We start from the raw sequence: 17958 nt of genomic DNA on the forward strand, positions 1-17958 counted from the left end.
GGCTCGCCGGGGCTCTGGATCGGCTTCTTCGCGGCCCCCATTGGGCTAGCGTCTGCGGCTTCTGCCATCGTCGCATCTGGAGCTCCTGGGGCTTGCTGCTGCTGCAAGGGTGGATGCGGAGGCTGAACCTCCAAAGCTGGAGGACCGTCTGGATGGGCGGTGACCCCTGTCGTTGGAGGAAGTGGCTCCTGCTGTTCCTCCTTCAGGGCCTCTGGGTCAATCCTGTCCCTCTCTCTGCAATTGGCCCTCTGCTTGCAGCACTTGCAGGCTTGCTTGCTTGGTTTCTTTTTCTTTTTAACTTGGGTCAAGTCCCCTTTTGAGGGGGTAACCCAAGGGGTTTGAGACTCCTGCTGCTCTTGCCTGAGAGGACGTTGGGCTTGGGCCTGCTGACTCTGTCTACTCTACGGAGGGGGGAGGGGAGGCGCATGAGGGAGGCCACGGGGGCAATCTCTGGTGAGGTGACCCATCTGTTTGCACCGAAGACACTAGCTTGGTAACCCATAAATCTCCACAAGTGTGCCCCCTTCAAGGGTCTCGAGAAGGATCAACTCTGGGAGGGACTCTGGGCTCTCAACCACTAGTCTGATCCTGGGGACTCCATCATCTGCTAGAACTGAGGCGGCCAACTATGGCGGGGACTCGAGCAGTGTGCCAAATGCCCGACCAATGGAAGGGAGGATGGATCGTTACTCCTTGGGGAGCCGTGGGAAGCGGAGTGTAACCGGGAAACGTGGAACATGGTGTGTCGTATCCATGTCCTCCATTGTGAACCCATGATACCAAGGAAAGAGGTAAACAAGATGTGGGCCAAGGAGGATGGGGCTCTGCTCCACAAGTGTTGAGGCAATGTCGGGGGAGCTCAGCTGGATGAGGAAAACGCCTCGTCCATAGATGGTGACCTCCTGGATGTGGTCTCCTTTTAATGCCAAGCTCACTTGGATCCACTCTCGCACCTGTCTCTGTGTAGGTGTGAGGCCCACAATTCTGCCCACAAGCGCCTTGTCCTGGAGAGACTGAACTGCCTGCTGTACCTGAGGTAGTGTCTGCAAACCTTGAGAGCATACACTACAGCATAAAGTTCATTTTCCATCGTGGGCCATGTTAGAAAAGTCACTGCCCCACCTATGAGCCCCTGTTTTGAGGGGACAAGGGGGCAGGATGTGAAGAACCAACTTTCTCAAGAATGCAAATGTGTGCAATGCATGCAGAATTTGAATGCCGATTGGCCCTCCAATGGGGAGGAGCGCCCTCGTGAGAGTACTTGGTTCTATTTCGACCTACATGCAAGGTGGGAGAGAGATGGCGGATGAATGCAAGGTGAATGAAGAATGCTACATGAGATTCACAATGAAAGGGTGATACCCTTTCATTAATGTCCCTTGAGATCACTCAAGTTCCATCTTCCCATTTACACCTACCCTCAGCCTATGACCCATGCATCTACCATTCGATGCACCCTAATGCACCCTTCCCTTCCTATTGCCCCTAGGACCCAGACACGTGCACATTTTTATTAATAAAATAAGTATCACATGTCCAAATTCGATGCCGTTTGAAGCAGTGGCTCTACCGCGACTAGTCCTATCTACTCAGATGATACACCGCCATTTTAAAATCGGTCGGTGTCCATCATAAATACATATACATGTTACACCATTGGCGTATAATATATAATAATGTTTTAATATCTACTAATCACAGATTAGTGATTTCTCTTGTCATGACACAGGAGACTGTAGGGGGAAAGGAGCAATGGCTACCTAGCTGCATGGAGGACTGTGCCTGCATAGAAGACTCAGCCAGCATGGTACGGAGGCACATGGAGCAGGAGCAGGACCAGCCAGCAGCAGCAAAAGGCCTCTAGAGGGGGCCTACTTATAGGCCAGACCAGCCAGGTCTGGTCGGCCCACCTACAGCCCCAAAAAGGGCCCTGACCAGGTCGGTCCAGTTGGCTGCAGCAGACTGGCCTGGTCAGTCAACTTCCAGGGCTCCTTGCCCTCCTATAAAAGGGGCTTCATTCCCCCACTATTCTCCATCACCTGCACAGACTGCCTTGCACACAGGTAAGCGCGCAGAGGGAGAGAAGTGACTCAGCAATTGACAGCAACCTTTGGCTGTTTGTACATGCTCACCCGGTGAGCTTTTGTCTGCCCACGATTGTGGAAGAATACATCTGAGTTTTGGCTATCTCTTTCTCCGTCTCTCTGAGTGTTGTATGAGCTAGATCGGGAGTGAGGTGAAAGTGATTCTATCCTCTTATTCCAACATGGTATCAAAGCTAGGTTCACAGCTCTAGATCGACTCCAATCGACACTCAAGTTTGCTGTGTGGTCAAGTTCTCCGCTGTAAATTACTGTTATTTATTACAGCAAGGATGGCAAACAAAGATTCCACTGTTGCCTCTTCAGCCCCTTCTCTTCCTTCCTCCTCCTTCAGATTCCTCTCATTCACTTCCCGAACTTTGGAGAGTTAGGGAAGCTAGATGGGTCGAACTACCCAATATGGAAGATGAAAATCCGGAGCCATCTTGTGGCCCGGAAGTTGTGGAAGCTATTAAGGGGGGTGAAGGCGAAAACCGGAAGACTTGCTGGACAGCAAGGGGAAGATTGTCATTCTAGTGGATGGTGAAGAGCTTGAGAATTGGGAAGAGAGAGATGCCCACTCCTTAGCTTTAATCATTGGGACCATGGCGGACTCTGTTCTTCCGCACATCTAGATAGCCGAGACGTTTGTAGAGGCGTGGTCTATGCTGAAGGATTTGTATGAAACTGTCAGACTTTTGCCCCCACTTCCAGGATCACTACTGTTCGGATTGTTATTGCCTTTCCTGCCCATTTTCATTGGGAGGTACATGAGCTTGTTATTAGCTTTTCTTCATGGGCATTTGTAGGAAGAGGTCTATGTTTCCCAACCTCCTGGTTTTGATGTTGAAGGTTTTGAAAGTAAGGTATGCCGCTTAAAGAAAGCCCTCTATGGATTGAAGTAGGCACCCCGGGCTTGGTATTCCAAGATATTTGGCTTTTAGAACAGTCCTATTGAGGCTACTCTTTACATCTGCAAGAGTGAAACAGATTTGCTTATTTTAGTACTCTATGTGGATGACATGCTTGTGATTGGGACACATGCTGAGCAAATTGCAGCTTTTAAGCTTGACTTGCAGAAGACATTTGCTATGTTTGATCTTGGTCTTTTGCATTACCATCTGGGCATTCGATTTGTTAGCAGTGAGGGGGGCATTTTGATGTCACATTCCAAGTATATTGGACAGCTTTTGCAGCGTTTTATATCAATAGTAAAACTCCCAACTTTTAATGGATAATCAAAGTTTCCCGTCATAATTTGATCTAGCTTAATGAAAACCAACGATCTAGTTTCCAAATATTCAAGGAGAAGGAAGGGAGAGTTGTTTATACTATGCATTTTCTAGACAAGGTAATCACAAGTCAAAAACCTCAAATACCTCCTACATCACTTGAAGCTTTTCATGTCAATGCAACAAGTTGTCCCTGCTTTTCTACCCTTATTTTCTAGAGAGAGGAACAAATATGGGGGAAAATTGTAACCTGTGCTCCTCCCTTCAGCCCACCTCTACTGCCTCGTTTTTCCCATCTCTGCTGCACCTCTTTCCTCCATATCGCTAACCCTGGAGCTGCCCACCCCCCCCTCAGATTGTCCACCTCTGATTTACCCCCACCGAGACTTTGTTTGGGACTTTGTTTGAGGACTGCAAGCTAGTATCCACACCATTAGTGCCTGGTTTTCACTTCTCTTCTAAGGATGGCAGTAGTGCATGTGATGTCACCCTCTATTAGTAGGCAGTTGGTTGTTTGATTTATTTATGCCAAGCTAGACCCAATCTTTAGTATGCTGTCTCACAGTTGAGCAGATACATGCACAGCCCCTCTATGCACCATTAGCAGGCCGTGAAGTGTGTCTTCAGGTACCTCAAAGGCACTCAGCATTTGTGCCTTCTCTACGAGGCTGATTCTTGACCTTGTGAAGTTTTCGTCTAAGTTGCGGCCTGCTGGTATTGCGATAATTCTTTCTATCTTAAATGGTGCATTGCCCTATCAGCTAGATTTAGATTTAGATTTAGATGTTGGTTTGGGAGAGACTAAAATGAAATCGTTTAGACTTCACAAGCAGTTGTAGCTTGAATGAAGAGATTTGGACTACTTTTTGATTAGCCTTCTCCTTTAGTGCTAGCCTTCGTCATGGCTGAGTTTGCCCTTCACCTCCGGAGTGCCGACAGAAACTCAGTACGAAGATTTTGTATAAATGGATGCTCAAGTATGTGTGGGTGTGTGGATTTGTATGTGTGAGAGCATACTTTTATACTATGGTCTACACCCACTGTTGGGCGGTGATGACGTCAGTGGGGATGTCATAGTAGCTAGTCCCTGCTATGCGTGATGGAGTTTACGGTTTTCAATCTTATGAGTGACTATCGTGGGATTGAAAGTGCACTATGTTGTGTTTTTAGAGGATGAGTTTGGGAATGTTCCTGGATTCATCTAGGTATATGCTTCTGCCGTATTAGCGGACATGCAAATTTCACCTTGTGAACTTTTCGTCCAAGTTGCGGCCTGCTGGTATTGTGATAATTCTTTCTATCTTAAATGGTGCGTTGCCCTATCAGCTAGATTTAGATTTAGATGCTGGTTTGGGAGAGACTAAAATGAAATCGTTTAGACTTCACAAGCAGTTGTAGCTTGAATGAAGAGATTTGGACTACTTTTTGATTAGCCTTCTCCTTTAGTGCTAGCCTTCGTCATGGCTGAGTTTGCCCTTCACCTCCGGAGTGTCGACAGAAACTCAGTACGAAGACTTTGTATAAATGGATGCTCAAGTATGTGTGGGTGTGTGGATTTGTATGTGTGAGAGCATACTTTTATACTATGGTCTACACCCACTGTTGGGCGGTGATGACGTCAGTGGGGATGTCATAGTAGCTAGTCCCTGCTATGCGTGATGGAGTTTACGGTTTTCAATCTTATGAGTGACTATCGTGGGATTGAAACTGCACTATGTTGTGTTTTTAGAGGATGAGTTTGGGAATGTTCCTGGATTCATCCAGGTATATGATTCTTCACTTGCTATGCATGGATTTATTGATAGTGATTGGGCTGGCTGTTCGGACCCATGTGTCACATAGTGGCGATTGTTTCATGCTTGGTACTTCATGCATCTCTTGGTTCAGCAAGATGCAAACTACGTTTGCTACTTCTAGCTATGAAGCTGAGTACAGAGCAGCCCCAAAATTGTCATTAAAATAGTTTCGCGATTGGCTACACCCGATCGTGCAGCATTGATTCACAACTTTGCATCTTTTGTGGACTTGTCTAGCTACCAAGGATCTACTTGTGACCCCGTCAGCTAGCCTTCGGATTCGTTACCCATCGCTTACATTCTCCAAGCACTTTTGGATATTTGGGAGATCTCACTCCTCCCTTGGTGACTATAATTCTTTGTTTTCTTGGGTTAGATTTAGTGCATACTAGACTATCTAGCATGATAGAAATCAGCGAATGTCTTCTATGCATTCTTTAGGCATTTTTTGCATACATCCCTATATGATGCATATCATACAGGTGACATTTCTCTGTGTGATTAGAGTGAGACCAAGACATTAATTCAGTTGTCCAACTTGGCATATCTTTTTACGAAGGCTCTTCCTTGACCTAAGTTTGAAGCTTTCTGGCAAGCTTTAAACTTAGTACCTTTTGTGACTTGATATGTTGTACTCTGTACAGTCATAGGTTGCTATATCCCTACAGGATGATTGAAGACAACTTGGCAGATCTTTTTACGAAGGCTCTTTCTCGACCTAAGTTTGAAGCTTTCCGGAAAGCTTTAAACTTAGTACCTTTTGTGACTTGATCTGTTGTACTTTGTATAGTCATAGGTTGCTATATCCTAACAAGATGAACATGTGCAACCATGACATTAGATATTCTTTTATTTTGAGACGTGTCTAGGATACTTCAGCCCATATCATGGAGGGGGGTTTGTAGGCCATTCTAGGGGCTATCCATATGTGCCACTCATTCCTTGGTATGTGCCTTGTAGGCCTAGGTACAACCAGTTAGGTCAGTTGGTACAATTAGTATATGTACCACTTAGGACACTTAGTCCAGTTAGGACACTTTGCGCTAAGGTTTTGTTATATTGGCTCTCTATTGTAACTCACTCAGTTTTGCAGCAGTTCATTACAACAGCTCGTTTTTGTCTTCATCTCCTCATTTCTTAAGCTTCCATTGCTTGCCCTAGCCCAGAAACCCTAAAAACGAATCAGCCTGAATAAATCTCGATGTGGCATCCACATGGTGAGGCAATTTTCTGTGAAAAAAAAGGGGTGCCCATTGTCTTGGGCAAGCGGTACCCTTGCTCATCGCCCCACCTAGCCTTTGAAAAGAGAATTTGAACTCCCATCATCCAATCACAAGTCTCTCAATCTAAACAAAGTAGGCATTTTCACATGTTTGTAATAAATATATTACTCTTATAGTGTTATCTTGTTTGCTTGGTGTGTAATCCACACTTTGCCCATGCTCGCCCAAGCTTGGGCAGGTACTAGCAATGTGTAACTGCCCTAAATGGAGATGACTCTAAAAAAGTAGAACATATAGGGAGCCTTCATCAGTGGGACCTGAACATCCTTCACCCCATGGTAAGAGTCTGCCAAAATGTAGAAGGAATATGTTCCCCCATTGGATCAAACTCTAGAGACTCATGAGGGACCACCTTAATAGGAGGATGCCGAGAACTGCTCCTCTCCTTCCTAGCACTTGAGGAGCCTTCCATCCTTTGTGAGCCTCTTGGCACTCTTCCAAGTCCTACACAATGACCAACACTTTAACCCACTAAGGTTAGTGAAATGCATGCATTCCTAGTTCTTGGACTAATCCTAGTCCCTTGTGGGCATCCCCACGGTTCTCTTTTACCAATGCAAAGCAAAAGTAAAAACAATTAAACTTATTCTAGTTAACTAGGGTCAACTTTCTTTGACCGTAGTCAATCTAATAAAGACTCCTCTTTATTTCTTGAGAGAAATGCTGATTTGTGACACCTAGAACTTGAAAACCAAGTGGCTAATCCACATATACATCCTCCTCTAGGGTTCCGTTCAAGAATGCTGACTTCACGTCCATCTGACATTTTGGACAAATCGTGATGGGCAGCCAAAGTGATCACCGTCCGAATAGTGACCATATGGTCTATGGGGGCATAGCTGTCGTCGAATTTAAGTCCGTTTGACTGAGCATAGCCTTTCACCAAAATTTGGCTTTATACTTGTCCAAGCTCCATCAGACTTGAACTTAAGCTTGTACACCCACTTGGTACCAATTACCTTCGGCTTGTAGAGTCTGTCCATCAAGTCCCAGGTTTCAATTTTTAGAATAGCGTCCATCTCTGCCTTCATGGCAGCCTGCCACTCTGGTTTATCTTTTGCCTCCTCAAAGGTCCTCGGCTCGTCGATTTGGGCCACCATGGCGAAGGTGGCTGAGGGTGCAGACACATTGCATCGAGACCATCGAACTCCAAAACTTGTCTCGGGAATGTCCGTGACCTGAGATTCCTGCAAGGTCCTCAGATACCACGTCGATAACTTCATTTCACCGGAAGTTGACTTTGGGGGAGTGGGATTCTTGTACTGCTTGGTCCTGGGGGTAGGGTTGCATATCCCTCCCTCATTGTGCAGTCAATTAGTCGCGGTTAGCCCAGGGAAATGCTGCAAGGCTAAACTGAACATCTGAGCTGGGCAAAGGTCCTTCTTGAGTCAGAGGGTAAATATATGCATCTTGAAATTCCATGAGGCTGCCTTACTCCTGGGCAATGTCAGACTGCTGTATCTTAGTGGTCAGCCAGGATTTTGTAGGTCAGGTTCGTACATCTGATTGGTCATGTACTGTCCTCCATCGGTCACCACTGGCTCACTGGACTTTTGGAACTGCTTTAGTAAGCCATGTAACTTCCAGTCACAACCTGGGCCCTCTTTTTTGCTAATTAGGCATCATGTTGTGTGCACGAAGCATGGGGGTGACATTATTCTGACAGACTCACTGTCTGTCTGTCAGTGAGCAGCACAATCATTTATTGCTGCTGCTAAATAACAGCAACCGGTCTGACTCTTCTTGTAATCTTGATTGAGGTGTTTCAGAGAGACTTGTGCACCTCTGGTGTTGGAAGAGGTTATGTAGATGTGCTGTAGAAGCTGTTCTTCAAGACTAGAGAGATGAAGCTACAAGGCATTTGCTCTCCTAAAGTTAGAATACTGTTGTCGTGTTTCTTGTGTTCTGTAAGACTGTGATGTCAGAGATGCTATAGAAGGAAAACAAAAGTTTTCCTTTGTTTGTAGAAGCCTTTTGGAAAGGAATTGAAATTTGCATAGGTGAGCTGAAGGTAGCTTTGAAAGGTCAAATACAAAGGTCTTTGCATTAATTTTTTACATCAGTTTGGTGATCGGTTCTTGTGTATTGGCAACCCATAAAGTAGGCAGCTTATGCTGGATTTAGATGCTAGAATTCAGAGCTCTGTTAACGTAATTATCAGTTGTATCCTTCTCCTTTTTGTCAGTCTTGATTCTTTCCAAGGCTAGTGTATCTCCATCACACTTCTTTTGTGTCCACCCTGACAACGTCACAGGCTAGCATATGTTGGGCATGTCCTATGATGTGCTATCTCGTCTCAAAGATATTTGTCAAGTTTACCACTGGAAGAATAGTTGTGCACTGTTTCAGAATAAATTTCTGGTTTTAAGTTTGCCATGGCTCTTTTCTTCTATTTTGTAACTCTTGAGTTGGATTGCACTCTAGACCATATACTTGCTGATAATTTTTTCTTTGTCTTCAGGTTCGACAAGGAGCTGAACAAGGAGGTGGCCATCAAAGTCATTGATCTTGAAGAAGCGTGAGTGATATGGATTTTTCAGCTTTGATAGGATCAATGCTGGAAAATTGTAATTTTCCCATGTGAATCATCATGATGCTTAACTAAGCAGTCATAGGTTCAATCACAGTAGCTTTTTGCCATGTCCTTGAAGAATAAGGATTTCCATCATGCTCTTGATTGCAGTTTGTCTGCACTTGAACACGGTCTACATATTATTTGCCAGACATCAATCGTTGGAACAATTTGGTGCCAGATTGAATGATCAGATCTAATCTCTGATTCAAAATGATTATGTATTGGAAAACCTATGCCCAAATCTGAGGCTCGATTTAGATGTTAGGGCAAGGTATCCTTGCTACACGTGTAATCTTACAGTAGAATTGCGTCTTGTCTGATTAAGAAAACGGTTTTTCATTGCTAGCATTCAATGTGTCTAGGACCATTTGATTCCCCACTCTCTCATGTGAGATTTTAATAGCTAAAGTACCTGACTAGTTGTGTTGTGTCTTGCAAGCAGGTATGTTCTGAGCTCTCACATTTCAACTGAAGTTTACAGCCCTTTGCTTATGAGTGCAGAGATTACTGACTTTGCATTGCTGTTTCACATAAATTGCTGATATATTATGATCTGTAGTCCAGGCCAGTGTACGATTGGCATAGAAGCCTCGTGATATGCTTGTGGGCCTAATGGGTTGATGCTCCAGAATACTTTAATTGTGATACCTGATTTTGCAAATGCTTTAGATCCTGAGGGAAGGGCTCATTGGTTTTGTCTCTCTGATAGTATGAGAGAGTGGTTTAAACTTATGTGGTGTTTTGCTGTGAAGAACTGTACAGATACAGTGGGTACATTATTCACACTTATGCTGAAGGAGGGCCGGATGGAGAAAGTCTCCATGAATGGACACTCGCCGCCACTGATTTTAGAGCTTGAGGGAAAGACGCATCTTTGGTAGTTTCAAAAGGGTGGTTTCATACTCACACTGAAGGAGAATCAATGCTTGATGGATGGACACACGCCGCTTTTGGGCAGATGTGTCTTTAATAGAAGTTGTGAGGGGGTTGAAAGAAGGATGAAGAGATCGGGTTTGTGTTGGGCGTCAAGGACTTTGAATTGAGAGAACACAATGGGGAGCAAAGGTTCTCCTGTATTATTGCACCGAAAGGGAGACAAAACACCATTCAAGATGTACCCCAGTGTGGGTATGCACCTGCAGCTGCGTCATACCTGCTCCAAAACGGAACTCCACTCTCCTGCTATCTGCGCTGCTCACCAAAGAGCTTCTGTGGCTTTTTTGGATTGTGGAGAATGTCCCCAAAGTGGCCCTTTTATAGGTGAGGGCTGCCACCCCCCACCCGTGCTAGATCCAGGCTGACCAGTCCATCTGTAGGGCCCACCAGTGGGCTGATCTACCTGTCCAACAATCTCCTGATCTGCTGGTCAATCTGACCCTCTGCTACCTCCCATCTCTAGCTGACCTGCCAGCTGCAGTCCAACCAGGATGGGGCTATTTATATTCCTCCCCAAAGCCTCCACTTCAAGCCTTTTTCTGGGTCCTAGCAGCTCCAAAGGCTAGCCCCTTCGTGCCCCTTATGCTGGCCTGATTTGGCAGCCCATGTGACCAATCTTTCTTTCTTCTCTTATTTCCCTTCTCTTCTTTGAACTCTCTCTCTCTCTCTCCTACTCTTATTTCTCTACTCTTTTCCTCTCTTTTCTCTCCTCTCTTATTTTCTTTTCCTCTCTTTTCCTCTCTTTCTAGGCTTTTTTTCCTTCTTTCTCTCCTCTCTTTTCCTCTCCTTCTCTCTTTTCCTCTTTCTTTCGTCTCTTATTTCTGTCCTCTTCTTTCTCTCTTTCTCTCCTATTCTTTGTAACCTCCTATCTTTATCTCCTCTCTTTTCCTCTCTTTCTTTCTTGTCTTATTTCCCTCCTCTTATTTCTCTCTTTCTCTCCTACTCTTCTTTCTCTCCTCTTTCCCTCATCTCTTTTCCTCTCTTTTCTCTTCTCTCTTATTTTCTTTTCCTCTCTTAATTTCTTTCTCTCCTCTCTTTTCCCCTCTTTCTCTTATTTTCCTTCCTCTCTTTTCCTCTCCTTCTCTCTTTTCCTCTCTCATTTCCTCTCTTTCTCTCTTCTTTTCTCTCTTTCTCTCTTCTTTTCTTTCTTTCTCTCCTCTCTTTTCCTCTCTTTTCCTCTCTTTCTCTCCTCTCTTTTCTTCTCTTTCTCTCCTCTCTTTTCCTCTGTTTCTTTCCTCTCTTATTTCCCTCCACTTCTTTCTCTCTTTCTCTCCTCTCTTTCTCTCTCTTTTTCCTTCTAATTCTCTCTTTCCCTCCTCTCTTTTCCTCTCTTTCTCTCCTCTCTTTCTTTCTTCATTCAGATGGACATACTTCCCTCTTTTTAGTACGACACGTGCTCTTGCGACACAGAGATGGCCACACACGATCGAGGTTCGGGAATCGGTCCATCTCAGCCCTTCTTAGAGGTGACCGCCAGAGACGAGGAGTCACCCTTGATGTAGCCCTTCAGATACAGAGATCGAGGAGACCACGCCCTCCATTGCATCGAGAGATAGCTCGATAGATACAGATACGAGAGCTTCTAACATCTCATCAGAGAGCCACTAGATTACCTGGATATATGAAACCTGGCATGTACTAGGAGAGTTAGCTCTGAGCACTTGACACTCTCCTGATATTTTGCTACTTCTATCACTTTGCTCACTAGCTTAGCACTTTAGCTTTCAGCAAGGGCCTTAGTGAGCCCTTTTCTTCAGCCCTCAGTGGCTTGTATGAGTTAACTTTTTGGCTTTGCATTTATTTCATAGGCCCACGAGGCCTCCCATAGGTAGATGTTAATACATCTTTCTTTCTTTCTTTCTTTCTCTCTCAGTGTGGTGTGTGAGGGCTGCCGATAGTGACATGATATATATGGGAATCAGCCCAAAGGAAGGAGATGAGAGGAGACAGTGGGGTATGGGAGGTGTGGCTGTCGTCTTCAGAGCACATATGAAACCACTCATACCTGTGATCCGGAGAGCATGTACGACATATGTGGGTGCGAGTTCAGCTACCAAATACACGCCCGATTTTCATTGCAGTGTGTTACTTTCTCCCAGACACATCATCTTGTGCGCGAGAAGTCACCACCGACGGGCACATGCCATATGAGACTATTCATGATGACATCACAACGCTTTCTAGAGAGGGGGACACTCTCCTCCGTGGTGACTTCAATGCATGTACTGGAAACATACAGGTTGGACTGCTAGATTGTGATGAAGATGGATCAGCAGAGCTAGGGATCGTGAGGCAATCAGCAGATGCAGAGGCACCAGTGATAGCATATGGGAGGCATCTACTCGAGTTGGGGCTATTCATGGCTTGATCATATATAGCGGGCTCCGGAGATGGCCATCATTTGGTGGGCTCACTTGTTTTCCACATGGCGGGGGGAGAAGTACAGTGGACTACATGTTGGGTCCACTAGCCTTTGCCCCACAAATACACGATTTTATTGTGTCTCCTTCCCCTACTCAAGGCTGACCATTCATAACTTGCCTTCTGTATATCGGCCGCCATGCTAGCCATGAGGAGGGCCCCCCTGCCACCCACTCGTGTTCATATCCATTTTGACCGTGCTTTTGACCCGGTGTATGTGAGCCACCTGGCGTCTGAGCTTCCAGTCTTACTTGGAGAGGGCATGGACCTCGTACACACATCAGATACCCTTGTCTCAGTGATACAGGGTCCCCATCACAGATCTAGCAATCTGGAATAAGTATGCATGCTCTCTCTATGATGTCCCGGGTCAGGCACCACCTGATATGTCCTCTATGCCCAGACCACTAGGTGTCACTTGCTTACAGCATAGAATGTACGGGCTGCTCTTCTCTGGCTTCATAACCGGAGATCCCCAGATCATGAGGGACTACGCACTGATCACTTTGCACATGGATAGGAGTTCTTGATCTTGGTCCTAGCACAACTGCTCAACCATGCCGTATGCCATGACTTCCCGCCTACTTGAAGCACCGCCACCATAGTACCGATACACAAGGCAGATGATTCCATGGACACTGGGAATTGCGCCTCTTATGATTGACCACACTTTGGTTAAGATATATGGGTCGGTACTAGAGAGGGAGATCAACAATCACACATAGGGTCACGAGCAGCGGTCTTTTGGGTAGGCAGGTATTCAGAGACAACACTCCATCCTGAACCACATTTTCACCTTGAGGGCTATCATTGAGGAGGCAAAGTCGAGGCATCAGAAAGTCTACACTTGCTTCGTAGACTTTTGTAAGGCATTTCATACTGTCCCACGTTCTTGCATGATCAGGAGGTTACCGGAGTTGCAGCTCTAGAGATCATGATTTGGGGGGTCATGAGTCTATATGAGTCCGTCAGAGGGAGGGTACGTGCCCCAGGAGGTCTATCAGATTGGGTTGAGAGCACTATCGGATTGAAACAAGGCTGCCCCTCTCACCGACTCTCTTCGGGGTCTATATCGATGAGATCACTTCATTTGTAGATCGCCTAGGTGGAGAGGGTTCACTTCTGGCTGACCTGATGGTGCAGATACTGCTGTATGCAAATGACATAGTCCTCATATCATCCTCAGCAGAGGGATTGGAGAAACATTTAGAGGCTCTGGAGATGTTTTGCAGAGAGAGAGACTTGACAGTTAACCTTGGGAGAACCAACGTTATGATCTTCAACACCTCGTGAGCAATGTTCCGTCACCATAGCTTCACATACCGAGACGAGCAAGTGGAGATAGTGCAGTCTTACACATATATGGGTGTAGTGTTTACCGGATCAGGTTTCACGATGATCCATTTAGGTGCGGCACGGCTCACACGAGGACGGGGTGTTCTGGCCCGACTAGAGAGGCGGTGCTTCCAGGCACACTTTTAGGACCCTTCGCTTAAGGGTTGGCTTTTTGACACGCTGGTGAGACCAACTGCCATGTATGCAACACCTTTCTAGGGGAGTGATATGTCAGCGATAGAGTGAGATTTGAGAGGCTACTTGTGATTATGGGATCTAGGATGATTCGGAGCAAGCCCTTAGTCCCCCATCAGATTACCCCTCTCCAGGTTGATACCATCTTTCAAACAGTGACTTTCCTCTACAGAGTCTGGGCCTTACGTCAGTGGAGATTACCAAGGCTAGCTCTGGAGTCCTCTAGGTGACTAGCAGAGAGTTGTGTTGATACGGCATGGTACGCACGGATAATATCCACATGGTTTGGTAGTCACGGCATTCAGATGGACAGACTTCCCCCCTTTCAATACTGCATGGATGCACCACCCGAGATGATCCCACGAGATAAGATTAACCGTATCATATGGTTGGACCTCCTAGAGCTCCATACATCTGGGCTCGGGGGGGAGGGGAGTTCCCCACCAAGATCCAGTTTTACCATGATCACCTCCTAAGGGTCTCGGAGCATGGTCTCGTCATCAGACCTCAGTATCTTGAGGATAGGAGAGTCTCACATGCATTGAGGATCGTCCTTGGTGAGCTGCGAGTCTCATCACATTAGCTGAGGATCAAGGCCAAGAGAGCTGCAGGCATACCGAGAGAGCAAAGGATCTGCACACTATGCTGGATGGAGGAGATCGAGACAGAGGAGCACTTTTTATGTGTTTGCCTAGTCTATTGTGAGATCCGAGGGTGATATCACTGCCTCTTTCAGGAGGGGCATGGCTCTGGTCCACGTACACGACTGAACCATTTTTTCGATCAGGTACATGTTGGGCTCTATCGGATTGAGATGCGACGACAGAGAGAGATTTTAATGCGACAGACTAGAGAGCAGCAGGGATTGATGCCACAGGTCACCGAGATTGACAGAGCACAGACACTTGTTACAGATTTCTATGCATCTGAGTCAACTGCCGGTGAGGCTTAGGGAGAGAAGCTTGATGAGATGATAGCATCATGGATTAGTAGTGGGAGTCTCCACCATGATTTTGCAGATGAGAGAGATGCACTCCACGTGCGACACGGAGAGGGACCAGAGCACGCACGATCGAGGTTCGGTCTATTTCAGCCTTCCTTAGAGACGAGGCATCACCCTTGACGTAGCCCACCGGATCCAGAGATAGAGGAGAGCATGCCCTCCACCGCATCGAGAGACAGCTCGACAGACACAGATACGAGAGCTCCTCACATCTCATCAGATTACCTAGATATATGGAACCTGAGCATGTAGTAGGAGCGTTAGCTTTGAGCACTTGATACTCTTCTGTTATTTTGCTACTCTACTGTTTTGTTCACTAGCTTAGCACTTTAGCTTTCAACAAGGGCCTTAGTGAGCCCTTTGCTTTGCACTTTGTCTCATAGACCGGCGAGGCCTCCTACAGACGTTAATGCATCTCTCTCTCTCTCTCTCTCTCTTTGAGATAGTGACATTCCTCCACACAGTCTAGATCTTACCCCAATGGAGATTACTGAGGTTAGCATTGGAGTCCTCCAGGCAACTAGCAGAGAGCAATGTTGATACAACATGGTATGCACGGGTGGTTTGTTAGTCACGGCATTCGGATGGATAGACTTCCCCCCTTTCAGTACAGCCTGGATGCACCACTTGAGACGATCCCACGAGATGAGACCCACCGTATCATACGGTTGGACCTCCTCCAGCTCCATACATCTAGGGCCTGGGGGGAAGAGGAGTTCCCCACCAAGATCCAGCTCTACCATGACCACTTCATGAGGGTCTCGGAGCATGGTCTTGTCATCAAACCTCAGTATCTCGAGGATAGGAGAGTCTCACATGCATTGAGGATCGCCATCAGTCATTTGCAAGTCTCTTCACATCAGCTGAAGATTGAGGCAGGGAGAGCCACGGGCATACCTAGAGAGCAGAGGACCTACGCACTATGCCAGGTGGAGGAGATCGAGACAGAGGAGCACTTCCTATGTGTCTACCCAGTCTATTATGAGATCTGAGGACGATATAACTGCCTCTTCCTGGAGGGGCATGGCTTTGGTCCAATTAAACGGTTGATCCATTTTCCTGATTAGGTCTGTGTTGGGCTCTATCTGATTGATATGCGACGACAGAGAGATATACAGATGCGATAGACCAGAGAGCAGCAAGGATTGAGGCGGCAGGTCACAGAGATCGACAAGCACAAACACTTGTTACACATTTCTATGCATTTGAGTCAGTTGCCGACGAGGCTGAGGGAGAGGAGCTCGATGAGATGAGAGCATCATGGAGTAGCAGTGGGAGTCTCCATCACGATGCTGCCAGACGAGAGACATGCGCTCTACATGCGACACAGAGAGGGTCACGCGCGATTGAGGTCCGATCCATCTCAGCCCTCCTCAGAGGTGATCGCCAGAGACGAGGAGTCACCCTTGATGTAGCCCTTTGGATATAGAGATCAAGGAGACCACGCCCTCCACCGCATTGAGAGACAACTCGACAGACACAGATACGAGAGCGTCTCACATCTCATTGGAGAGGCACTAGGTTACTTGGATATATAGAACTTGGGTGTGTACTAGGAGCGTTAGCTCTAAGCACTTCACACTCCTGATTTTTTGCTAGTACTTCTACTACTTTGTTCACTAGCTTAGCACTTTAGCTTTCAGCAAGGGCCTTAGTGAGCCCTTTGCTTCAGCCCTTAGTGGCTTGTATGAGTTACCTTTTGGCTTTCCATTTGTCTCATAGGCGCGCGAGGCCTCCCGTAGACGTTAATACATCTTTTTTTCTCTCTCTTCTATTCATTTCCGCTGCACTTCTCATATGGTATGAGAGCCACAGTTGGCTTGAGACCCGAGGAGCAAAGGGAGTGTTGAGCCAGCACACAAAGAGGAGGTTTAGGGTGCTGTTCGGAGGTGTCTTTGACGAGGAGTGTGTACGAGGAGTGGATTGTTTGGGTGTCCAGCAAAGGGTGACTTTGAAGGGTGTTTTGAGATCAGAGAGGAGGTGTTACTGAGGGACGGATAGCGCCTCTCCTTTCTTCAACCTTTTGCTCCTTTCTATCCCAACAAACTTATTTTTCAGTCCAGATTTTTCCTCGACATGGCGACTTTGTCCGAGATGGCAGAGAACAAGACTAGAATTCCAGTGTTGCCCATGTTCCCAGTTGGCTGGTAGTTGGATGGGCTCAATTACGGCGTCTGGCAGGTGATGATGGAGTCTATGTTACAGTCATACGACCTCACAGATTTCATCTTGATAGGTGTTGCCAGACCAGATCCCCTTGCGAAGGACCTTGTCATCCTAGAGCAGAAGGAGGTGGAGACTTTGTCATAACTTTGGGACCATGTCAGTGCAAGGGTAAGTAAGATCTTTCATTTTCCTTAACTGTACTCCTCAGGTGATTAATCACATGAAGTACATGATAGTGGCCACCACGAGTATATGGGAGCATTTGGCGTCCATATATAATCGAACGTCTCCGATGAAGAGGGTTTCCCTTGAAGTTCAGATGCGGTTGTTGGATCGCAAGAAGTCTTCATCAATGCAGGACCACATCAACTGTAAAACCTCGGACCAAATTCTTTAGCAGTGTTGATCTCAACTCTCATCTCCAGCAACATCCTCTCCCCGGAACCTACAAGGGTAACTGTTTCGGCTACCCTCCTGGAGTAGCAACAGAGAGCCAGCAAGGCTCTCAACATCAGAGTACGTGGGATTCCCCGCATTGAGGGTACATCGATGGCAGATGCGCAGGCCTTCGTGACCACTACCCTAGGGGCGATTGAGCACATGATTGAGAGAGCATGGCGGGTTGGGAGGGACCCCAACCGAGAGCAGCTCCTTATCATACGGTTCCATGACGCCTAGGCATGACTTTCGGCTTTACGTTGTAGGTCAGCCTTACGAGACCAGCCAGCGATCTCCATGGATGAGGATCTCACTCCACTACAGGTTGAGGAGAGGCGTTTTCTGTTGTAGCAGCGGGACCAGGCCCGCAAGGAGGGGAAGTGGGCATTAGTACGAGATGGACGACTCCTTATAGGCCCTTGTCGGGCACCCACCTCTCCTCCCGCATAGGGAGGCGGGGTCTATAAGACCTAGGCATCCGAGACCCTATCCTGTAC

The 17958-nt window shown here is 46.7% G+C and overlaps 1 protein-coding gene across 6 annotated transcripts in view; it reads left to right on the forward strand.

The window, feature by feature from the left end:
• Window positions 1-17958, forward strand: part of LOC147902317 (uncharacterized) — an 86334-nt gene that overhangs the window by 13274 nt on the left and 55102 nt on the right. For all 6 annotated transcript variants that reach the window (XM_087373488.1, XM_087373483.1, XM_087373484.1 and 3 more), the window contains one exon: window positions 8854-8910. In XM_087373488.1, the coding sequence (XP_087229614.1) occupies window positions 8854-8910 (57 nt within the window). The remainder of the gene's footprint in view (window positions 1-8853; window positions 8911-17958) is intronic.

Source organism: Dipteris shenzhenensis, chromosome 4, assembly GCF_047967505.1.
Source record: "Dipteris shenzhenensis isolate YYH24624 ecotype China chromosome 4, Dip_SZ_1.0, whole genome shotgun sequence".
In the NCBI taxonomy this organism is placed as follows: Eukaryota; Viridiplantae; Streptophyta; class Polypodiopsida; order Gleicheniales; family Dipteridaceae; genus Dipteris; species Dipteris shenzhenensis.